The 25,548-nt window shown below is 42.2% G+C and overlaps 1 protein-coding gene across 2 annotated transcripts; it reads right to left on the bottom strand.

Moving 5' to 3' along the window:
• Positions 1–1,738: 1,738 nt before the first annotated feature.
• lman2 (lectin, mannose-binding 2) lies at positions 1,739–24,521 on the bottom strand. Of its 2 annotated transcripts, none has more exons than XM_084331230.1 (8): positions 24,321–24,521; positions 16,119–16,237; positions 12,188–12,305; positions 9,012–9,094; positions 7,264–7,425; positions 4,743–4,857; positions 3,685–3,804; positions 1,739–2,926 (listed from the first exon to the last, which is right to left on the bottom strand). In XM_084331230.1, exons 1-8 carry the CDS (start codon positions 24,517–24,519, stop codon positions 2,766–2,768), a joined length of 1,077 nt encoding a protein of 358 aa, XP_084187356.1. In that variant the 5' UTR covers positions 24,520–24,521; the 3' UTR covers positions 1,739–2,765. The 2 variants fall into 2 exon arrangements, with proteins under 2 accessions (XP_084187356.1, XP_084187357.1); XM_084331231.1 differs by lacking the exon at positions 9,012–9,094 and adding an exon at positions 8,878–8,957.
• Positions 24,522–25,548: the final 1,027 nt, after the last annotated feature.

The raw sequence follows: 25,548 nt of genomic DNA, 5'->3' as shown, positions 1-25,548 counted from the left end.
TCTCAAAACTTTTAAATATTACCATTATTTTAAAGAAGGTGACGATATGGGACTTACAAAATGTATTATAATCAGGGAGCCACGGAAAACGCAACTCTTCGTTCTGGCAACTCCTGGATGAGTTTGATTTAGATGAACGGATCATTCCCATCCCTTTTCTGACACCATACAGAACTGTCCATGTCAGGGAGGAAGCCCCTCTCTGACACCATACAGAACTGTCCATGTCAGGGAGGAAGCCCCTCCTCAACCCCAGAAGGTCTAAAAGCACAAATAAAGTTTAAAGCACTAACACAGTGAAAGGGATAAAGTTCGATACATACTGTATATGTAAACAGGCACAATCTGAACCCTTAGGCAAAGTTTCCTACACGCCGACTTCACCTGGGCGGCCCTGTCCAGGTGTGTATTCACTCACCCAGATATACATATTTTGAAAGGTGCATTACCCAAGAGTTTGATTATTTGACGTGAGGACTGTGTAGACTCAACTGCGCACACACAGTGGAATAAACACAAAATCTATTTGTTGAATCTACACGGTCCTCATTGGACACAGTCCGGTATTTTAGGACTGTGTGGTTTTGAGTCTACATGGTTCTCATTCAAATAATCAAAATCTTACGTCAGTGTATTTTGTTTGTAATCTCAAAGAAATACTCCCATCAGTCATCTCACCTGACCGACTCCTATCAGACATCTTTCACAGACGGACTCACCCCTCAACAGTACATCCCCCATCCCTTCAACCCCCCACACACCCCATCTGCTGGTGATCACCGCAAGTGAACAGCCAACCCGTAGGAAACTATGCTCAAGTTACAAAAGCAATAAAAAAAAAAATAGGCAAAATAATTAATCCTTTGAACAACTTGCAACAGGATTGTCATCTATTCACTTTCAATTCAAGCAGTTAGTAATAATAAAAAAATAAAATAGAATGCAATTCATCTGAGATTCAGAGATAGAGATATCTCTTAACTCAATGGACGCCAGACCCGAGTAAAGTCGGGTTAACTCACCAACCGTTCAGTGCCAGACCCAAGTATAGTCGGGTTTTCATCGTTATTTCCATTCATTACAGGCACACGGACTCGGGGTTAACATGGGGAATCATCCTGAGAATGCCAAAGTGCAATACCAGCCGCATCCACCCAGGTGACACGATGTTTGGCGACACGATGGACACCGGACTCGCGATCAGACAATTGGAATATTCTTTTTGGGGTACCTCCTAGTGAAGGTAAGGATTAAATTATATCAATCCTGCTTTGATCCAACCATGATTTCACCTCGATCGCAACATGCGTGTGTAACGTTACTACACAACGTATGCCGTCGGTGACGATCAAAGCATCAAAAAACGACCCCCCCCCCCCCTTTCATGCATTCATGATGAAACATAATACCTTTTTTTTTTTTGATCCACTTTTTCTCCCATTTTTCTATATTTTCTCCCATCCCAATTTCGTATCATCCAATTCAACCCTCCCCTGTCACGAACGCTGTTTCTTGCCTCCCACAAGCCGGCTGCAATGTGGACTAAGTCATACATAGCACAAGTCCCCTCCGGTACTTGAGGTAACAGCAGTCGCATCTTTTCACCTGCGCAGCTCGACCTCTTAGTGTCGAGGAGTAACGCGTGGGAGGCTCACGCTGCCCCCGACACTTCCTGATTCTACTGCGCAGGCGCACCAACCGACTTGTAGGAGTCGCTTGTTCACAACGTTCGATCCCCACCCTTCAGTTTTTCCCTCCCCGTAATACGGCCAATGTGTATTACTGCGGACGACCAGCCAAACTGAAAAACAATGTGGAGAGCTGGATTCGAACACGCGAATCCTAGCGTCTCCACACTGGTGGCGAGTGCCTTAGACCACTACACCACCTAGCCGCCCTGATGAAACATAATACCTATTATATACATTTGATTTGGAAATAGTAGCGTGTCCAGGCGAGAAACGGCAACGATTTTAGTGAAATTCAGGTTTTGCTGCATATCGTCGTTTTCTGGGATTAGACAGGATCACTCTAAAACTATACTCATATTCACCACGGTATAACACGTGAACGTATTGACGAAAACATTTCTTTCTCACATATTGAACGATAGATAGGTGATGTCAAATGGGCCATAGTATTGTATCCATAGCTAATATATTAGCTATATTAGCTAGCTAATACTCTAGGCTTCCGGCGCCGATTGAGTTAATAGACTGGATATGACAACCTTCTCATAACAAAAACGTTTTTAAATATTAGCACATTTTCAGATAACCCACCCGCTGAATTGATCGACTTGAAAGTGAATTGATCACAAACCAGACTTGCACAAGAAAAAGCATCTGAACATATTATGTTAAAAATAAAATCTGATTGACTCAAAGAGATGAACGTTTGGAATCGACAGAAAGTTTGTTGAAATTTGATCACCCTGTAATGACGGCAAACAAAATATAAAGAATAGGAGAAAAAAATAATAAACAAAGAAAAATCACAGGGTCAATCAATCATGTTGTGGTGAGCCTTGCATCATTATTGTTGTAACTTTTCACAAACATTGGAAGTTACCATAACATAATTATTCTCTCAACGCAGTGCTTCAATGATATAAACATTTGTACAATCTATAGAAAAAAATTCACATTGAATGTGTTTATCTGTTCTGTTGTCCCGAAAAAGTTCATTTAATGACGAATACCTCTCAGACAAGGTTTCTATCATTCCTCCACTTTCTCTCTCTCTCTCTCTCTCTCTCTCCTTCCTCAGTAAAACCTCCTGTTCCTTTCCTGTCGCTTCTGGAAGACTACGGCGCCCACGACGGCGCAGACTACAATTCCCAGCAGAGCGCACAGCAGGAGCAGGAAGACCTTCCAGCCGGTGAGGGGCGTGCCGCGGAAGTTCCCGGTGGGGTCGTCGATGTTGTCTGTGAAAGAAGACGACAAGCAGAAAATGAGCACGCTTTTTTAACTAGCTAAACTAACGGTACACAAAAACCACGGTTCGGTACGTACCTCAGTTTTGAAGTCACGGTTCGGTACGGGTTTTCGGTACAGTGGGGGAAAGTTTGGCTTTCCATGTTCCACTCAGGGGTGATGTAGTGTGCAGTAACTAATTGTACTTGTAGGGCTGTCAACGAATATTCTATATTGAAATTAATAAATCGACTTGTAAAAAATAAAATAATAATAATTATATTAGATTGTGAAAAAAAAACAGCCCCCGGTGGGCGGTTAACATACTGTTGTATTCGTTCGGTACACACTACAGCCGTTCGGTACGGTACACACTGAAACGGTTCGGTTCGGTATGGATACCACACACTTCTCGTGGGTCGTAAATTATGATTGAGAGGGATTATGTTTGTTTGAGTCTATATATTGTTTTATTGCTAAATGTTGCGATGCGCTTTAGTCTTCATCCCCCTTATCGCCGACTTGAACCTTTCAATTCACTTCCAATTAAATCAAATCTAAAGTAAGTCAATTCTAAACAATTATAGGTTGTATATGACAACGTCATATATTTTTCAATATTTGAGAAAATCCACTTACTGAATTGACTGAGTTGGCAGTGACCTGAACTCAGTGACGCTAACTCACCTTTGGGTGACTTGAGGAGAAAGACCAGACTTGTAACCTACCTTTGGGTGACTTGAGGAGGAAGACCAGACTTGTAGCCTACCTTTGGGTGACTTGAGGAGGCTGACACTGGGTTCTATCTTGGTCCAGTCCAGGTTCTCCTCTTCAGGTGTGTGTTCCACCATCAGCTGGTACATCTTCATAGAGATGATGTCATGGTTGTCTGTAAGATTCAGAATCAGATTCTGTTTGTCAGGTTTTTTTTTAATTATAAATATACACTACATACATTCTGAATGATGTTTGTTTTTCCCAGCTGCTCAACCGTAGTGGATTTGTAGTAGATTAACAAGATTAAAAATAATAACCCTAACGAACCTTACTGTCATGCACTTGTCCTAATATATTAACCTACACTGTAGCACTCAACACTTTGTTGAACATTGTTACTCAGCTGATTTGAGTTGTACCCTTCCTGATGACCTTTCGTACAGAACTCGCTTTGGATAAAAGCGTCAGCTAAATTACTAAATGTAAATGTAAACAACAAAGCTATTGTTATACCCGAACGCAAAGCGCAAGGGTATAATCACTTGTGTATAGGGCTGGGTATTGACAATCAAAGTATCAATAGAAACAAATCAATACTACCTGGTATTGAAAAACGTTGAGACAAACAATACCAATTTCCAATACTTTATAATACTTTTTTCCCAGGTAAGACTCCTGAAACTAACGGAAATTAGCTTAGAGTCTTCTCCAGAGAGAGACAAGAAGATAGATACCAGTTTCCTCTCTGTGCGTTCAGTAGAAAGCCATCTGGCTGCATGTTAGCCTAGCTTAGCACTGAATGGAAGCGGACAAGACCGGTTAGCCTTGGCATTGTCCAACTAACACCTCTCCCGAAGGCTAACCGGTTATGTCCACCATCAAAGTATCAATAGAGACAAATCAATACTACCCGGTATTAAAAAAAAACATCAAGACAAACAATACCCATTTCCCCCAGGTAAGACTCCTGAAACTTGACAAATTCTACTAACCATCTATTTAAGTGCCTATTTAAAAGCGTATATCATTTTGTATGGGTGGCTGGCCCGAGCGGGAATTGAACCCCTAAACATGGCCGTCCAAGTTCAATGCTAGTTTGTTTCCACGTACCAGACAGGTCTCCGGTGGCAGCGGAGGAACCAAAGTAATACCCGGTGGGCAGGCGGACGCCTCCGATGTCAATGCACTCCTTCCACTCGTTCTTGTCATCAATGTCCACCATCACCTGGAGATAAATAGTGTGAGGGAAAATGTCATTATAGATCTGTGTTGAAATACATATTCTATGATAGCCTTGACTAGTTTAATATAGGTCACCCTAGCCCAGACACTAGGCTACAGTCCGACAGTGTCTGTTAACAACGTCCAAGGTTGAGGAGATATGACATGGCCTCGTCTCCAGTTCTAGTGTGGCGCCATAACATAGGCAATAGAGCCAATCATGTTATTCATTCTCTAACTGGGGTATATTTTGTTGACCTTTTCTGTCATACATTATCTGGTGTCTAATGTACGTAATTTCAGTTATGTATTAATGTACGTTCTGACCAGAGCTCTTTGTCACTTTCTGGTCAGACGCTCGTGCGTCTGATTATAAACAGATCTCTGTGGAAGCAGATATTAAACTATGTTCTATATATTTTTTTATACATACCGACTCTATCTGAAATTCCTACAGCTTACCGTCATGGCTCATTTAAATATTCCACAACAATATATAAACAAACGAACACAAGGGCTCAATGTATAAAGCGTGACTTTGAACAAATAGATTAGGCTTCGAAACCATCCTTCCACAGCTGCTGTGTCGAGAACACAAGGATGAGGCAACAGTTAAAAGGGAAGTCTGTCTTTGGAAAAGCTCATATATAGAGTAAATATAGTTTAAGAAATATATAAAAAAATTAGACTGATGTAGTATGATGTAGTAAGATGTGATTAACTATTCTATGTTTTATACATTTCAGTTACCCTTTTAGATATATGTTTTTGGGGGAATGATAATTTTGTTTCTTTCTTCTTATTTTAATTGTGTTACTAATCACATTCTGTATTTGTATTGTGTTGTATTGTATTATTTTCTTGTGAGGATCCCAGGAAGACAAGCGGTCATTAATTTGACAGCTAATGGGGATCCTAATAAAACATGTATGGATGTATGGATGATGAATGGGTGTTTATGATAATAATTGCTAATATAGTTATGATTATTATTATCATCATCATCTAAAGAGAGGGAATGTACAGTAATAAGCGATCTGTCGATCAATACTTTCCATACTATTATATAATACTACTTTACTATAGATTTAGCTATGTAGTGTACAGCAACCTTTCCCTTGGAGTAGCAAATAGGGAGGTTAAATATTATTATCATTATTATGTAAAGATGTAACTAAGGGACATACAGTGAGTCTTCCTCTGGAGTAGCGGATGGCCAGGTTAAATAATAATAATAATAATTTTCATTTATATAGCACACTTTAAACTCAGTGAGCTCTCAAGGTACTTCACAGCAGAAGGAAAACTAGAATAAAAAGGTTTAAAACAAGAAAACATTGAAATGAATCAAAATAAAAAGATAAGAATAAAAAAGGTTTAAAACATAAAAACATTTAAAATGAATAAAATAAACAAAACATAGGAGCAGATTAAAAAACAGGCCCTATTGGAAGGCAGAGCGAAAACAAATGGGTTTTAAGGCTGAGGCCTTGAAGGCAGCAATGGAGACTGAGGCCTTGATGGACCCCGGCAGCTGATTCCACAGGCGCGGCCCCAGTGCGGAAAAAGCAGAGTGCGTTATTATTATTATGTAAAGATCGAACTCGTTTTATTTTGATAACTTTTTCTGTATTTTTGCTCCCATCCCAATTTAGTCGTTATGCCAATTCCCTTCCTGGTCGTTGTGCGCATGCCCCACTGTCGGCCTAGGGAGGGTGTAGAACTACCACATGCCTCCTCCGATACATGTGGAGTCAGCCAGCCGCTTCTTTTTACCTGACAGCGAGGACTCTCACTGGGGGAACGTAACGCGTGCAGAGGTTCACGCCCCCCCCCCCCCCCCCCCCCCAGATCCCCTCCCTGCTGAACAGGCGCCCCGACCGACCAGTAGGAGTCGCAGTTTACAACGACCAGGACACACATACCCCACCGGCTTCCCACCCGCTAACACTGCCAATTGTGTTAGTAGGGACGACTGATCAAGCCGGAGGCACCGCTGACAGCTGGATTAAATCCCAGAGTCTCTGCAGTGGTAGGCGAGTGCTTAGTCCACTGCGCTACCCAGCCGCTCCAAGATCTAACTCGCTTTCACATATAGTTTTGGTGGACTCAGTGCGGTTCTGGGGGTGAAGTTGCAACATTGTTGCATTCTTCATTTGGTTCGCCTGCGTTCACATAGAAATCTGTGAGGCGGACCAAACCTTCTGAACAATGTCACGCGGTCGAAAAGGGCGCTTGTCTATTGGACAGTGGAAATGTGTGTGTGGCTGCGAGCCCGTGTGTGCGCGCGTGTGTGTGTGGACTGCGAGTCCTCCAGATCAGCGGAGCGGAGGCGAGTTTTGACATGGCATTGATCCATTGTTCTATTGAAGCACATTACCACCATCCTCTCGCTAACTAAGGGACCTACAGTGAGTCTCCCTCTGGAGTAGCGGATGGCCAGGTAGGTGTCGTGGTTCTGGTTCCTGATCTCGGCGGAGCAGCCTCCCAGCTCGGAGGAGCGCCCGTCTCTGCTGTGGTCGTAGGCCACCGTGCCGTTGTTCACCATGGCTGAGATGTAAGGGAACGAACGCTGGGGAAGGAGGAGCACAGAAATCAATATCTCCCGTTTCTCACATGGTAAATGGCTGCTTTTTTATATAGCAGCTTTTATCCAAAGTGCTTTACAATGCGTTACTCACATTTTTACCCATTCACTCACACATTCACTCACACATTCACACACCGACGGCGGAGGCGACCATGCAAGGTGCCAACCTGCTCATCGGGAGCAGTTAGGGGGTTAAGTGTCTTGCTCAAGGACACATCGACACGCTGCCCGGGAGGAGTGGGAATCGAACCGGGAACCTCCGGATTGCCAGACGACTTGCTCTACCTCCCGAGGCGAGCCACTGTCGCCCCCACATCGAGATGAAAGCGAGGATACGTACAGATACACACAGTGATTAGTACATAGTTAACTTAAAGCATGATGTAATGACAAACGGCTGTAAGTAGGGATGGATGGGTACCGAATCCGGTACTTTTAAGGGTAATCAACCGAATCACGTCGGTACTACCGAGTACCGATTCACGGGAGATCCATTTCGGTAATGCAAATAATATTTTTTTTATTTATTTTTTTAACTTTAATAAAGTCCGATGACGTCAACGTTTCGTTTACCACAAAACACAATACACGCTTACCTAGAATTTGACTTGATTCAACAACAACAACAAAGCAGTCGGGGGGAATGGCAAGCCGAAAACGGTCGCAAGTGTGGTAGGTAGATAACATTTTTAGAGACTAAAGTACAGAAAAAAGGTACCGTTGGGTACCGGTATTGATTCACAGGTACAGGTACAGGTACCAGTTCAAATGTGACCGGTACCAAACCCTAGCTGTAAGCGGTCAGTAGTTTATGCTGGGTAGAGTGAGTCACGATACTATGCAGATGTAAAAACAAACAACGTTGTTTACTTTATTTAGATGATAATAATAATAATAATAATAATAATAATAATAATAAATAATAATAATAATAATAATAATAATAATAATAATAATAATAATAATAATAATAGTCTAACCATGTGTTGATGTTGTCAGCAACCTTGTCAGGTGGATAACGCGCATGTGGTTAAACTTGTTTTGCGGAAGAACAGAAAAGATTTGATGATGAAGCAAACAATTACTTTAAAATGTTATAACACAGATTACTGAAAAAAAGCATGACAATAACTGGAAATAAATAAATAATAATAATAACATTTTTAAATGAGAGCATACACTGACATAACAGTTGTCACTAAATGGCCAAGCTGCAAAGTAAAAAAATAAATCGCTATATCTTTGAAAATCACAAATCTAAAGAAAAGACAAGACTGTCATCTGTATTTTAAGTTGGGGTGGGACGTGAGGTCTCTCCACTGAGGTTAAGAGAGTCACGGTAACCTTTTAGGTGAGTTCCAGAGCTGCAGCTTGGCCTACAAGTGACGACCAGACAGGACATGCAGATTAATTAAATCCTGAGCAGCAACTCACGTCCGTGGCGTCATCATTAGAATAAGTGTCTATAAATACGGCCAGCCCGTGGAAGTGGGCATTGTTGGAAAACACGGGCCCTGTGTAAAGAAAGGGACCAGGTCAATGCCCGAGCTGACAAACCACACACTTACATCCAGCCCGTGGAGGTCATTGCGGAAGGTATCCACAAAAAGAGCCAGGCCAACAAAATGATCTTGGTTTCCGAACACGGGGCCTGGATGGAGGCAGAGATGGAGATGTGAAGTCAAGTCAAGTAAAGTCAGTTTTATTTATATAGCACATTTCCAGGCAGCGGCAGCTGGCACCAAAGTGCTTCACAAGCAAGTTGATAAAAATAAAATAATGTGATGCAAGGTATAAGATTAAAAACATAGTAAAGCAATGAAAGCAACAAAAACAAAACAATATGGTGCAAGATATAAGATTAAAAACATAATAAAGCAATGAAAGCAATAAAAACTGGCAGGACACAGTAAAACAAAGAGGATAGAAGGGCCAGGGGTCTAGTGGTGATTAAGTAGGGGGGAAGGCCAAGGAGAACAGGTAGGTTTTCAAGAGTGATTTAAAAGCCTGCATGAACAGACAAGACTGTGTACCTCATCCCAAACACGTACAACCTCAACCACATACAAATAATGTACGAGTAGGTCCATTCAATTATGTGCTATAGAGCAAAATGCCAATAAGCTAGCATTTGCCAATTAGCTAGCATAAAATGGTACCTGGTACCTACTAACTCCACACAATGTCTAGTTTCCAATGATAAGATGAGATAAGATAAGATATTCCTTTATTGATCCCCTTGGGGAAACCCGGGATACTTCTATATTCATTTCCGCTTTAAAATAGAGGCCGCTACAAGCTCCCAAAGACAGTGATGTCTGCCGTACCACCATTTCCTTGTTACCGTTTGAGAAATAGTTGAAAATGTTCTAGGTACCAGCCATTTTATGTGCTCTAAAGCAGGGGTTCCCAAAGTCGGGGTCGCGAGCCGCCGCCAGATGATTTCCAAAAAAATTAAATAAAAATAAAAATCAGCAGTCAGGCCACTGAATTTAGAAGCAGGCCAGGACAGTGTTTCTAGTTGCAGCAGCGCAATAGTTAGATAACCTAGGTGGGGAACAACCAGGAGATCACTGCAACTCACACAAGTTGGAGAACTATCTCTCTCTCTCTTGCTCTCACACACACACACACAAAAGGAGCCGCATGTGATTGGTGGAGGCGGGACCCTTACAAAAAAACTGTTGTTGCTAATCATTGACACATGCTAGTCTGTAATAATCCCCCCCAGAAAAATCTACTTTGCATTTGATATATTGCAAATATTCACACACACTGGAATTTAAATGGTTAGAATTATAAAATGTATATGTGGTGTTATGATCAGGGCTAATGTTGAATAAAAGATTGTATTATTTTCAATCTGACATTACAAAAAAACTGAAAATCCATCAAAATCAGTGTTGTTGCTAATCATACATATGCTAGCCTGTTTTTTAACAATAATTTGTGATGCCATCACAAACACTGGCATTTAAAGGGTACAAATAAAAAAAATGCCTGCACCAGAATGCAGGAAATGAAGTCTTTGTAACAAGAAATTTCCTGGTGGGGGACCCCCAGACCCCCTGCTTAAAAAGTGGCCTGACTGGGGCTATATTTTGCACTATATTTCCTGGCCTGAATGATTTCCCCAGTCCGGCCCTGGTTAAAAGCCTCCAATGCTTATTAGTGTGTGTGCGTTTGAACGTGTGCATGTTTCAACCATACATTTCCATTTATAAATTTTTATTTTTATTTTTTTTACCTCCTATAATAGTGGGGGTCGCGGCTCTCTGACCCCGTTATTTTTGGGTCGCATCCTGACAAGTTTGGGAACCCCTGAACTAGGGAATAAAAACATGTGTATGTGTGTGTGTGTGTGTGGGGGGGGGGGTGTTAGCTGGGGGAGGATAGTCTAAGAGAGGTGGGTTTTGAGGGCTTTTTTGAATGATGACAATGTGGAGTAATTTTCTCTGCGGTTTGGTAATGAGGTCCACAGAAAGGGGGCGGCGACTGAAAAAGTCATGGTATTGTTGATTTGGTAGAGTCCTTTCTCAGCACAATCCATGCTGTTCCTCAAACTAGCTCCAGCCAAGTGAACCGAGAACAACTGAGATCTACTTTGCGTGCACTGTGGAGTAGATTTCAGTTGGCCTCAGTCACCCTGTACAGACAGGAGCTTGACCCCAATTTACTTTGTATTGGTTTACAGCTAAATAGCCACAACTAGTACGAGGAACAGCATGGATTGTGCTAAGAAAGGATTCTACCAATCAACATCCTCATCGATTAAGTAGCAAATATCTATCTATCTATCTATCTATCTATCTATCTATCTATCTATCTATCTATCTATCTATCTATCTATCCATCTCTTTAAGTATCAGCCAATACCAAGTAGTGACGTGATCCATGACTTTTACTGAGAAAATCCAGGATTAGATTAGATATAATCCATTTGTCTCAAGTAGGGAATTAGAACAACCATGTTAAAAACACTGAACATCAGGTCACTTTGTAAGATGTTACATATGATTGGTATTGGATTCTAGTATTGGGGGAGAATCTGTGATACCAACACCCTGTGAGCATGGCATCATCATAGCCAGTATTGGTATGAATGCATCCCTAGCATTAATTGTTAATGAAAAACTGACTAACATCTATACATGGTGAGCAAAGCTTAGCGATGAGGTGGATATGATTACGGGTATTCCCTGCAGTTAGCATTGGCTATTTTAGGTATTTCAGTTCAGAGCCTTAATTATTATTTAAAAAAAGGTGTTTACATCAATAAATTCAATAAACATGTATACCATATATCACCTGTAATATATTAACTAGAGGTAATATCATATATTATAGTAATATATTAACTAAAGGTAATATCATATATTAGATGTATACCACCTGTAATATATTAAGTTTAACTAAAGGTAATATCATATATTAGAGTCTGAGATATACCAACTGTAATATATTAACTAAAGGTAATATCATATATTAGAGGTATATCACCTGTAATACAGTATATTAACTAGAGGGAATATAATAAACTAATTGTCCTAATAAACTAACCTACACTGTAACACGCTGATAGAGTTGTGCCCTTCCTGATGACTTGTCGTACAGAACTTGTAAGTCGCTTTGGATAAAAGCGTCAGCTAAATGACTAAATGTAAATGTATAATATATTAAATACATGACATGGCAGTTCTGTTGAACGGTGGATTGTCCCTTTAACAGGCATCATCATCATTACCTGGATGGAGCCTGTCTTTTGTGTACCAGACGGCGATGCCGTCGCCATGGAGATTTTTCTTCCCTGAGCCGTGAACTTTGAACTGGACATGCATCTCCCAGTCCTTCAGGTGACAAGGCTGCATAGGAAGAGGAAAAGTTAAGGATCAGACGAGTGCTTCTCAAATCGTTCCGATTGGTAACGTAACATTTCGCAGATACCATGGACATAAACATTGCGATAGGGATGTAATGTTATCTGCTCACGTTTGCAAAACCACATGTCAAATATATCCAATTGAACTTCATGGTAATGTAAGTGTGATGTCAATCATCATTTCATTAAGATATTATTCAACTTAAAGACTAACAAAAGGAGGAAGTGAGCCATCAGTGAATGCAAAAAAAACAAGGTTTAATAGGGTTTACGGTCTCTTTTAGAAACCAGCTCATGGGGGGGGTTCTCTTCTAGAAACCGTCTGATAGGGAGGTTCTCCTTTAGGGATGTGAGGTAGTAGGGTGAGTTCTCTAGGAGTGTCTTTCTTTCTGTGGGCTGCAGATGGTAGTACATAGTACAAGGTCAGATTTGTAGATTTTCAAGTTTGTGTCTTCCTGCATTCCGACACGGTTGCCACATCACCAGTGTATCTGAGTCAAGCCTTGATATTGTTGAGGAAGTCTTTCTTCTTCCTCCATTGACGACAAGAGTCCCTTTCGAAAGCAGGTTAGCAACGGCTGGGCCTAAAAACAGCTCCTGTACTACTGGCTTGTTTGGTCTGTCTCCAGTGTCAAAACGTACATAATACACCAGCAATACAGGGGAGGAGAGATCAGGCCAGGTGAAGTGACTGGGGAGGCGGGTCTCCATCCTGCCACTCAAGGCATCGGCGAGGACCTCTAAAGATGCATGTTGTGAGATGTTTCTGCACAGAGGGCTGGGTATATCGAAATTCAATACTTTGTAAGGCAAGCCTACCAAGTAGTTAATCTCATCAGACTCGTACATTTTGTTCCAAGATATAAGGCTGGCGATCGGCAGCACATCTCGCACATAACCCAGTAAAGTAAGGTAGCAGAGAATAGCATGCTTTGTTTTGATATGCGCCCCCGAGTGCCCAAAGTGGAGTGTGTCTCAGCTCACTTCAGATGTATTATATTTAGACTAGCTCCTAGGGCTGGGCGATATAACGATAACGATAAATATCGCGATATATTTTAATAATCGATATCGAATATCGAAATAAAAAAAAAATCGAAAAATCTTTTTTTTTTTTTTTTTACCTGCAACAGGGCCGTTTTAAAACCAGAGACAGTGGACAGACTTGTCTTTCTTGCCTGCAACTTAAAGTAATGGCTTTGCTTTTCCAAATGACAATACTGACCAAATTCAGATTTCTTTTTCTCTTGTCCATTTATTTTGTTTGCTTTCTAATTTAAAATACATTTTGAAACCGTCTGTACACAGTAGGCTATGTGTGCTAGCAGAACTAGACTCCAGTCACGAGTCACAGTGCACATGTGCGGTGGTTTGTCCACCAAAAAAGCGCCAAAAGATCGAAAATAAACGAGCAGAGCCAGAACTGTTCAACTCCTCTGGAGCCACAGCCAGCAGAGAAGCCGGTTTACTTTAGCTTTTAAACCAGCTGCAGCCTGAGAACTGGAGTGTGAGGGGCTGTAACACTAAAGATGGCGGCAATGACAAAGAATTGCTGCAAAATAAACATACATCTGTTGTTAAAAAAAAAAACGTTTTTTTTATATACTTATAACAATTCGATAATTATCGATATCGAGAAATAAAATAAAATTATCATATCGTTATCGCGATATGATTTTTTTCCATATCGCCCAGCCCTACTAGCTCCCCAAAATGAATGGAAGTGAATGATGGGCCCCGACACCTGGGAGGAACGGTGGTCACTAGCTTACTAGTACATGACCTTAGATAGAGGTAGGACTGCCGACACTTGACATGTTCTACTACATTTACATTTAGCTGACGCTTTTATCCAAAGCGACTTACAATTTGTGAACAACAACAAGTCACCAGGAACTAGGGTACATCTCTGGCAGCTAAGGGTCAGTGGCGTTGTTCGTCAAATAGTGTCGAACTTGAGTGTTACACTCCGAGTGCATAGTAGTGTATATATAGACACATTGGCATGATAGGCAGTAGTATAAGGATAGTAACATAGTGGTAAGGTACATAATAGTAAGAGACAGTAAGAAGGTTTTTAGTCGACCGTAGAAAATCGGGTGGGTTTCAGCTGTCCCGACTGGTTGGGAAGTAAAGTGAAATATCCCTTTAAGGACTTGTGGTTACTAGGCTTGGGGCGGTATGACGGTATGACGGTATACCAGGGTATTTAGAAATCCCGACGGTATTGAAAATCAATACCGTCAAAATCACAGATGCGTTTCAGTTTCTATTACAGTGAAACGGAGTTTTGACAGTGGTTGGTTGTAGTGCACACACGCGCCAGCAGAGGGCGAGACCAGTCCTCACTAGTGGAGCGAGCACACGCAGAGCTGCTTGTCTACACACAGGAGGGGGGGGAAACCCCGCTTCAGTGGTGGAAATTAAATGAGACACGCTTACCGTTGCTGGTGCTGCGGGCTAACTGGCTATTCTGAGAGCTAACTGTTGTGTATGTGGATCACAACGGTGTTCACGTTTTACAGTAATGTGCTGTGAAAATACCGTAAAGCGGTGTGGTAACGAGAGTTGGTGTGTGTGTGTTGTTGTGCACTGGTGGAGCAAGCAAATAAACGGTAAAACGTTATGTCGCAGTCCGGTGCGTTTTTGAATACACAATACTAACGTTACTAGTACTACGGTGCTGCAGGCTAACTGGCTACCATTCTGAGAGCTAACGATAGTAGCACTAGATGCTGCAGGCTTCTTGCTACCATTCTGAGAGCTAACGATAGTAGCACTAGATGCTGCAGGCTTCTTGCTACCATTCTTGAGAGCTAACGATAGTAGCACTAGATGCTGCAGGCTTCTGGCTACCTTCTGAGAGCTAACGATAGTAGCACTAGATGCTGCGGGCTTCTGGCTACCATTCTGAGAGCTAACGATAGTAGCACTAGATGCTGCAGGCTTCTGGCTACCTTCTGAGAGCTAACGATAGTAGCACTAGATGCTGCGGGCTTCTGGCTACCTTCTGAGAGCTAACGATAGTAGCACTAGATGCTGCAGGCTTCTGGCTACCTTCTGAGAGCTAACGATAGTAGCACTAGATGCTGCAGGCTTCTGGCTACCTTCTGAGAGCTAACGATAGTAGCACTAGATGCTGCAGGCTTCTGGCTACCTTCTGAGAGCTAACGATAGTAGCACTAGATGCTGCAGGCTTCTGGCTACCTTCTGAGAGCTAACGATAGTAGCACCGTGAGGCCTAACAAAAATAATGGTTGGTTTCCGGTTGCCGACCGACCCTGCCGATTTAGGTGCGACCCAATATATTTTATGATTTAAAAAGAAATATATATAAAAAAAAAAAAAAAAAAATATCAGATTTTTTTTTTTTGAATAAAGTTTCATAGAAATCTTAGTCAAACATTTAGTATTATGGATATTAAACATGCTGGCAGAGTACATGCATCCATGTTGTTGTGAACATTTTAATTAAATAAATAAATTCCCTATCCATAGTCGCCGTGGGAAAGAATAAAATAAAAAAATAAAATAAAATAAATTCCCTACCTACCCATGGTCAAACTGACAACCAACAGGAAACCAACAATATTTTTTATTATGCCTGATTTGTTTACTTGGTAACACGGGTTGCCCCCCCCCCCCCCCCCCCCCCACCCCACTGATGAAAATGAAAGTCATACCGTCATATACCGTATACCGGGGTATTATGTCAACGAGGTATGACGGTGTGAAAAAAATTATACCGCCCAAGCCTTGTGGTTACCCTGGATAAAGTTCACCAGTCCCTCCTTACCACCGTGTTCCAGATGGAGCCCTGTTTGCTCCTCTCGTCAGGAGTCAGACGCACGTAGGAGCTGGTGACCAACGTGCTTCCCCAGAAGTCCCACTGGCTGGAAGGGCTGCTGCCCACACCTACAAAACAAACAGCACCAAATGATAGCTCTCATACTATATTGACTATAGCGATGATGATAAAGCAGTAGTCAACCTTGCTTGTCCAAGGAGAAAGCAACAGTTGTAAATAATTGGAGGATCAAGAAAGAAGGGCGGGTTTGAGATCGAGGCGATTTCCTAAAAAATACCATATTTTTTAAGTAGCTTGCATCAATCTGATGGTAGTTACTACTATCATTAAGATCAATATAACATTCCCAGCCTTCCCAGTAAGGCTGTCCCCGAACCCTGTTTTTAGGGTTCGAACGTTCGCCAGGGTTTATCGAACGAACGTTTTTTTATTTATTTTTTTAATAAATAACTTTAATTTTTTTTAATTGTATTATTATAGATCCTACGGAGGGCGGCATTGCATAGTCTATTGGTGAAAAACATATTTACAGTGGTGGCTGTTCATGTAAACATGTAATTAAACAAAGCACTCAGAAGAAAATAAACAAGCTACTGCATCAAAGTTACTACTTATGATAAACAATAGCCCTTGCACACAGCAGTCACGTAAGGGGCTAGATAAACAAAGGCATTCGTTTTGTGGCATTAACGTTATATAGTTAGTGTTACACGTTCAATAACAGGTATTCACTCTTGGTCGACGGGAAGGGGAGAGAGGCGCGCGCCTCGGCTCCTCAACAGACCCGTCCACCGTCTACCTCGGAACGGGGGACGGCAGAGAGACAGAGAGACACCGGCGGAGGGGTCCCGCCGGGCTCCCAACACGCCTGCCGCCCGTCCGCCCTCGGCCAGAGTTGTTTCCAACGCAACCACCTCCCGCCATGAAGCTTGCGCTCCGTGGCCAAAAAAGGCTGGTATTCATTAATGATCCTTCCGCAGGTTCACCTACGGAAACCTTGTTTTTTTTTGATCCACTTTTTCTCCATTTTTCTATATTTTCTCCCATCCCAATTTCGTATCATCCAATTCAACCCTCCCCTGTCACGAACGCTGTTTCTTGCCTCCCACAAGCCGGCTGCAGTGAGGACTAAGTCATACATAGCACAAGTCCCCTCCGGTACTTGAGGTAACAGCAGTCGCATCTTTTCACCTGCGCAGCTCGACCTCTCAGTGTCGAGGAGTAACGCGTGGGAGGCTCACGCTGCCCCCGACACTTCCTGATTCTACTGCGCAGGCGCACCAACCGACTTGTAGGAGTCGCTTGTTCACAACGTTCGATCCCCACCCTTCAGTTTTTCCCTCCCCGTAATACGGCCAATGTGTATTACTGCGGACGACCAGCCAAACTGAAAAACAATGTGGAGAGCTGGATTCGAACACGCGAATCCTAGCGTCTCCACACTGGTGGCGAGTGCCTTAGACCACTACGCCACCTAGCCGCCCTACCTACGGAAACCTTGTTACGACTTTTACTTCCTCGGCGGGGCGCTAACGTATTAGCTACGGTAAGTCTGTTGTGCTTCTCACAAGCAGATCAATGGCGGCATTGCCGGAAGTAAAAAACTAATAAACGCTTGCCGATTGGTGGTAACAGCAGAGGCGGGTGCAAGCGGTGTGACGTAATTGGCAGAATCGCCTTTCAATCAAAATTGTTCTATTGCATTGGTTGAGAGCTCTGGTTGAAACAATAGTATCCAGCTACAGCCCGGCAGACCATACTGGTTGAGCCGAGCGCTTCACATCGCCTCAACCCCGTGCGCCTCCTTTATTTTTTTTCACCGAACGTTCAAACCCATTAATTAAAGTCTGAATGTCAGCGTAACGAACGAACGTTCGGGCTCAGCCTTACTTCCCAGACAGTCGCATTTCTCTCCTCTCCCCAGGCTCCTCAAGGCCGTTCCTACCGCCGCCTCTACTGCCTCCATGAAGCCCGACGCTGCTATGCTCTGTGCCGGTTGCCGGACTATACTCAAATCAACTTGAAATGGATCTAATCAGTGGATTGCATATTTTCGTCAAGAAGCAGAATAAGGCTAACCCTCTCTGCCTCTTGGGACATCATAATCGGGCTACCAACTTGAAGACGTGGTCATTTTTGGATTATCGAAGCTTTTGGACTGCAATAAGAAGATTTTGGATCCATTTACCGCGCACAGGACCTACCAAAATTAACTGATTAAGACACTTGGACAAATGCATTCAGTCATTTGGACGGAGTTGTTAAAACTCACTCCACTCAAATAGTTATATTTCACTCTACTCAAATCAAATTTAAAGTGACGTGGCTGGGAGAAATGTGCCAGTCAGTCAGCCAAAACAAATTCCTGGACCAAGGTCGAACCAGGGAGCTGCTGGAGTCGAAGGCCCTCTGGGAGATAAGAGTGGCAAGCGGCCCCCCCACCCCATACCCAATCCCCCCTCCCGCGTGTACGCCCGGCGCCTATCCCACGTGTTGGTGACGGCAGCCGATTAGTATGCGTGCTGGAGGGGGGGGGGGGAGCTAAAGAAGACTGTCTCATCACCAAAGTCCTATCTCCCAGCTGACGGCATTGTAGTCAGAGTCATAATCCCCGCCCCTTCCGGTGCTGCAACGGTGGTTTCTGGACAATCTCTCCTCCCTCCCTCCCGCCTGGCGCAACGACACCCCGGTGTTGCTGCAGCCGACAATCGCATACGGTGTCTCAGACATACTGTAGTCGACATGTATCAACAAATGTACATGCCTGTTTGAATTTATGTTGTGCTGTTGTTACTGTAAAAATGTTACGATTGTGAATGATATGATTGTTTAATGAGACGATGAGCTGTATGTGTATGTCACTTGAATTTCCCCGTGAGGGATCAATAAAAGTTATCCTTATCCTTAATATCTGCTTAAAAGGGGTGGGTGAAGTCTGTTTCAGAAATTAAAAGTCTTGGTGCCAGCGGCTATCAGCCTCCACAACCGTGGGCATGGACTGCTGCCAGCAGCTGGAGAACTAACGGCTATTAGGAATGTCTGACCATCTAAGCGTGTCTGACACTCCTAAACACCAAAACCTGCACAGACTACAACGTATGACATGTATATCGTGCGAGTTAGGGTACCTTGTGTATACCGTTCACTTTTAATCTTGTGTCTTACTCATAGTAGTTTTAAGGGTGATACTCATGAAATCTTGATTTCAAAATTTCAAACATACATTTTTTAACAAACTTGCATCAACAAATTTCCTTTTCAAGCACTATAAGCCAGGTCTAGAGTATATGTGAATAATAATTAGAAAATATTTATTTACAATGTAACACCTTTTTGAACACATTTTCCAAAATAAGTCCTTCAAATGCTCATTACCGCAACAGTCTTAAAACTTCAAGACAATAAGAAAAGCGTATACATTTTCAGTTTTAAGAATTGATTATTAACAGTCATAGACACATACCTGAAACTATGAAATAATATATATCTTTAAATAATCATTTTTAGAATAGTTTTGTCACAGTCATATTACTCTCATTACCGCAACACCTTCTGCAGTCGACAACCTAATTCTTGTGATATTTCATGGAAACCTGAATGTCTTAAAATGTCATTGTAAACCTGAAAGCACATAACAAATAGATCATGGACATGCCTTTAGAATCAAATTATAATTGTTCACTAAATTAAATAAACATAAAATTAACAGCTGTTGTGGTAATGATTCATAGGTTTTCGGAAATGAGATTAATGATTTCGGTAATGATAATAAGTATGCTAAGTGTTGCCAGACACAACTCGAGGCTTAAGAGCAAGGCTGTTGGTTATTCAAAGCAAACCACTTGGTGTGTCTGATTAGCCACAAACACCAAAGCAGAAAATTGGAAAGTTTCACCATTTGGCTACAAATCGACTTTAAACTGGACATTTTGGTCCATAAGGAATGAATGACAGAACATTCTAGAACATTTGTGATGTCACAGTATGATGTCATAATTAGGGATGGGAATCGAAAACCGGTTCCCATTGGGAACCGGTTCCTAATTGGCCGATGCCTGGAACCGTGTGGCTCCTGTGACTTTCGATTCCCTTATCGCTGCCTACAGTTGCGCAATAACGTTACGTTACCATGTAGCCATGGCAGACTCTATTTGATTCCTTAAGGGCTCGAAATTGCCTGGGTTTTGGTAATATGCTCCCGAAATGCTCCCGCTGTTTGGCTACTTCTATGTGCAGTGAAAACTACTTGAATGCTTTAGAACATTGTCATTGATTTAGTTTAGGGTGAGCTAAAATTTGCCGCGGAGCTAACGTGAGCTAACGTGAGCTAACGCTATTTAATCAACCTCACAAAGAGAGATAAACAGCTGACAGCGGATAGTACAGGTACAAATACAATAAAACAGCAGGTGGGGGCTGTTGTGTAAACCTTGTACTCTTTAGTTCACATATAATGAGAGACGCGAGTGCTTGTTTACAAGTCTGTAAAGTGTAAACCAGGAAGTACAGTGGTGCAACATACAAATGTGTCCGTGTAGCAACACAAGCCAATACATAAAGGACAGGGGCCCGGGGAGCTCTCTCTCTCTCTGTGTGTGTGTGTGTGTGTGTGTGTGTGTGTGTGTGACGTGTGTGACGTGTGTGACGTGTGTGTGTGTGTGTGTGTGTGTGTGTGACAGAAGTCAGAGGAATAACAACCTGTTATTCAATAGATTAAATTAGTTTAAGAATAAAAAAATAAATACATTTTAAGAGAATCTCAAATACATTATTTTATTTAAGTGTAGGCTATAGTTAATGTTTTATTTTTTACAGTTTTTGTATTTTTCTGACATGGGGGCTCAACAATAAATGACAATCAGAAATGTCAAGTTGCATGTTGTTATTCTAACCAGCTTAGACCCCGACGCTCTGCATCTTCTGGCCGCCTCAGACCTACTCCTATCCGAGCTCCGGGAGGGTCATCAAAGAGAAGTCGCCTATTCTCAGTCCTTGCCCCACAATGGTGAAATGAACTACCCACCCCAGTTAGGACAGCCGAATCACGTCCAATCTTTCGCCGTCGACTAAAGACGCACTTCTTCAACCATTATCTGAATAAAAAAATATATATCTAACCCTAACTAACCGTACTGTCATGCACTTGTCCTAATAAACTAACCTACACTGTAGCACTCAACACTTTGATGAACATTGTTGCTCAGCTGATAGAGTTGTGCCCTTCCTGATGGCTTGTCGTACAGAACTTGTAAGTCGCTTTGGATAAAAGCGTCAGCTAAATGACTAAATGTAGTTCTGTTGCATTTCCAATTTATTTATTTAAATTATAAATTGATCAGGTATCGATAAGGGAATCGATAAAGAATCGAATCGATAAGCAGAATCGATAATGGAATCGTATCGATAAAATCCTATCAATTCCCATCCCTAGTCATAATAGACCATTCTAGAACATTTGTGATGTCACAGTATGGTATGGTGTCATAATAGAACATTCTAGAACATTTGTGATGTCACAGTATGATGTCATAATAGAGGCATCACCCACACTTTCACAATTTCCCCCATCTATGCAAATTCTTTGTTGCCTATATTTATTGTAATGTACCGATTGGGCATACAGACCCGTTTATATTCAGAGTTAATTATATTGTTTACACCGTTTAATTGTTCTCATATTTTTATATTCAGATCAAATTGTATTGCCTGTATTTGATCAAAATTGTATTACCTGTATTTATGTATTTCTACTATTACCCTACCCATACATGTACCTCCCCTCTCCTCCTCTGCTGCTATGACGTCCGAATTCCCCTAAGGGGATCAATAAAGGAATATATTACCTTATCTTAAAATGTGGGTAAGTTGTTTAGGTGGGTTACCTGCTGTTTACCTAATCGAATACGAATAGCATGTGAAGCACATCAGGGTTGACAAAGATAATTCCTTTTACAGTTTCTCACCGTGTCATCCATCCAAGAAGCAGAAATGTATATTATACTCTTTTTGTATCACAAACAGTACTGTAGTTGTAAATCTGATATGTCATAAATGTCTAGATGTAGAATGAATGAATGAATGAATGAATGAATGAATGAATGAATGAATGAATGAAAACTTTATTTAACAGATTGCAGAATGGGTACAATACAGTACGGCTCAATACATACAATTGTTAAGGGGATGCAGACCTGAGAAAGACGTTTGTCTTGTTTCCATCAGGGTCCCCCATTTTCAATTCATATAGACATTTATGACATACACAACATACATGACATTTATGGCATAGGGACATATAGGTATTTAGTACTGATACATTTGTGACATAGGCGGTATTCAAATATACAGTACTGTTACCCCTAGATCAGGGAACAAAATAAGTACCATCCAACCGCCAATGGCTGGTAAAAAATCTGCCTGGCTGGTAGTTTTTAAAATCTACCAGCCAAATGGCTGGTGAGTCAAAAAGTTAAGTTTGTTCCCTGAGAGCAGAGCTACACAGCAGTGCGCCTATTTTGCGAGCCGAAATAAGTCTGTGGTTTTTTCTTCTTCTCACAACGGGTCAAATGCATCTAACATGCATTGCATCGTCGCCATTCCTTTATACCCACATCGCCCGAAATGAACGTTATGTTAGCGTAAGCTAACAAGCTAATCCTGATCAGCGGCAGAGCCATAGAGAACAGCAGACAGTGTGGACTGGGGAAAGGGAAATGGGGGGGGGGGGGGGGGGGGGGGCACTCTCCCTTTCTCTGTGTGTGTGCGTGCGTTTGGAAAGACGATGAAGTCACTAGTCAGGACTCAGGAGAGGAGTATATTGTAGTAAACTGAGGATTACTGAGGATGCACAGATAATGTTGATATTCAAATATAAAAAGGTTTCGAGAGGAGTGGAAGTTTGAAGACAGACTAGACTACAATATGATGCGGGGGTGGTGAGTTGAAACAGTGTGTGTGTCCCCGACCCCACTTCTATGTTTCAATAAATTATTTGCATTTAAAACTATTAACGCTGACTCATTCCTTCAGTCCACTCAATTATGCTAATATTCCTTATGTTGTTTATGATATTAATTGAAAATAGCATATGAGAGTATTATATAGTAATAATAACACATGGCGATATACTAAAAGCAATTTTTTATTTTTGGCTGGTAAAAAATCTGCCTGGCTGGTAGTTTTTAAAATCTACCAGCCAAATGGCTGGTAAGTCAAAAAGTTAAGTTTGTTCCCTGCCCTAGATCCTGACAGAGTATATACATATGATGGGGAGGGGACTGTACATTAGGAGGGGGTGGGTGGGTGGGAGGGAAATATACATACGGCGGGGAGGGAATATATACATGCGGTGGGGAGGAGACTGTCTATTAGGAGGTGGTGGGGGTTTTGGGCATTTATGGTGGCCAGTTTCGAATTGCAGCCTCCCGTAGGTGCTCTTTAAGGGCGGTTTTGAATGTGGGCAGGGATTCACATTCCTTTACAGCTTTGGGTAGGGCGTTCCACATTGTTGTGGCATAATTGCGAAACGTGTTTAGTCCCTTGTTTGAGCCGAATCTGGGTTTAACATGATTTGTTGAGCTTCCTCTGGTGTAGTGGTTGTGGTATTCACTGACCTTTGGGAAGTATTTTGACATGTACATGGGCACCCCGGTCGTATAGTGTATCTTGTAGACCAGGCCCATTGCAAGTTGCTGTACTCTGTCGTCTACTCTAAGCCATCCTAGGTTGGCAAAGTGGGCAGGGGTGAGGTGGGTTCTTCAGATAGCAGTACTGTCTATATGTATGTCATATATTATGATGAATTGAAAATGGGGGACCCTGATGTAAACAAGACGAACGTCTTTCTCTGGTCTGTACTGTATTGTACCCATTCTGCAATCTGTTAATAAAATGTTCAATCAATCAATCTGCTACTGCATCACACATACCTGCACGTACACTGAGTCACTGACGTCACTGACACGACTATTGCCAAACCAATGCCTCTGCAGTGTGTCATGAGGTGCTTCGCTACATGCAGTAGGCCAAGGTTAGCGTTTAACAAAGTGTGAAAAGTAATGTCAAGGTTAACAAACGGTGTGTGTTATTAGTTGACGTATACAACACAAACAAAGAGGTCCATAACAACACAGGGCGAAGCAGCAGCGAGCTAACAGTCGGTAGCTTGTGTCAGCCATCCATCTTACTTACCTTGAAAGGGTTTCATGAGCGAATGCTCTCGTTTGAGATGCTCCGCGTTGCCGTCGGTTATGTCACAGTGTACATACCCAAACTGAAAGACGATAAAGAGCAGTGTCGTGCAAAGTAGTCTCGTATAGTTTCTCATTTTGTTGTATAAACGGCTTCGGGGAGAAACAGTCGAAACTAGTTTTGTCCTGTGTGACGCCATGACGCCTGTCCCACCTATATTATCTTCCGGAACGGGGTTAGTCTTACAGAGTTATAACACTTTGGTTCCTGAGGGTTCAGTCGTGTGGATTCAGTTACTTCCCCTAATTATGTTCTGATATCCATCGGCATGAATGTGAATTGATAGTAATATACAAATACAATTAAAGTAATTGTCGATAGTATTTAAATGCTGAGGTCCCCTTTCAGCTTCACTTTTTACACGGAGGGTTTTCAGAGACGGTACACAATACGAAAGCCTATCAGAGACAAGCACATCACAAAAGGAGCCAACCAGAGGGCAGCAGAAATAATAGCTTTCATTGCACTCTTTCGCCACTGGGTGGCAGCACAAGACTACTGCTGTTACACTCTTGAAGTGGACACAGTCACACAGAACAGATTATTATGATGACTTATAAAATGACTCTCTTTTGCAGAAGTTTCAGTGAATCCGTTTTTGACCTTTTGTATTACTGCTTGGTTTGACAGTTAAAATCTGTCCAATATGAACAGACAACCCCCTCCAATGTACAGTTACCCACCCACCCCGCCTACGCCTAACCAACACCCCCCCCCACCCCACCCACCCAACCACCTCCAATGTACAGTTTCCCCCCCCACCCCACCCCACCCCACCCCACCTACCCAACCTCCTCCAATATACAGTTTCTTCCCCCTCAAATGTATATACTCTCCTTTTTAGACTCTTTTTTTATCACAAACAGTACTGTATTTGTAAATCTGGTATGTCATAGATGTAGCAGTACTGTCTATCTGTCTATCAAATCTGTCCAATAGGAACAGACCTCAAGGTCTGGTTCAGGTGGCCAGTAGGATCTCAGGGGGGAGTCACAAGCCAAGCTTTTGGACATTTATAACAGGCATGTCCGAGGAGGGCAATTAATGCTATATTGGTCTGCCAGGTCCGTCCTTTCCAGAAGGAGTTTGAGCTTTTGCCCTCAGGCGTCATTTGAGGGCACCTGTTTGGAGGACTAAAATATTCCATGTCCCCTTCATCCGCAGTGCT

Source organism: Notolepis coatsorum (genome assembly GCF_963971535.1).
Source record: "Notolepis coatsorum genome assembly, chromosome: 16".
Lineage (NCBI taxonomy): Eukaryota > Metazoa > Chordata > Actinopteri > Aulopiformes > Paralepididae > Notolepis > Notolepis coatsorum.
Note: the sequence above shows the minus strand (reverse complement) of the source record. Positions and strands in the feature narration are given on the sequence as shown.

What these genes read in the sequence shown, in the direction of transcription:
- lman2 (XM_084331230.1), bottom strand. Translation starts at nt 24,519, where the DNA reads ATGGCGTCACACAGGACAAAACTAGTTTCGACTGTTTCTCCCCGAAGC. An exon ending in GCTCATGAAACCCTTTCAAG is followed by an intron (nt 16,238 to 24,320) that starts GTAAGTAAGATG and finishes TTTGTTTTGTAG; the next exon opens with GTGTGGGCAGCAGCCCTTCC. An exon ending in GCTCCATCTGGAACACGGTG is followed by an intron (nt 12,306 to 16,118) that starts GTAAGGAGGGAC and finishes CTTCCTATGCAG; the next exon opens with CCTTGTCACCTGAAGGACTG.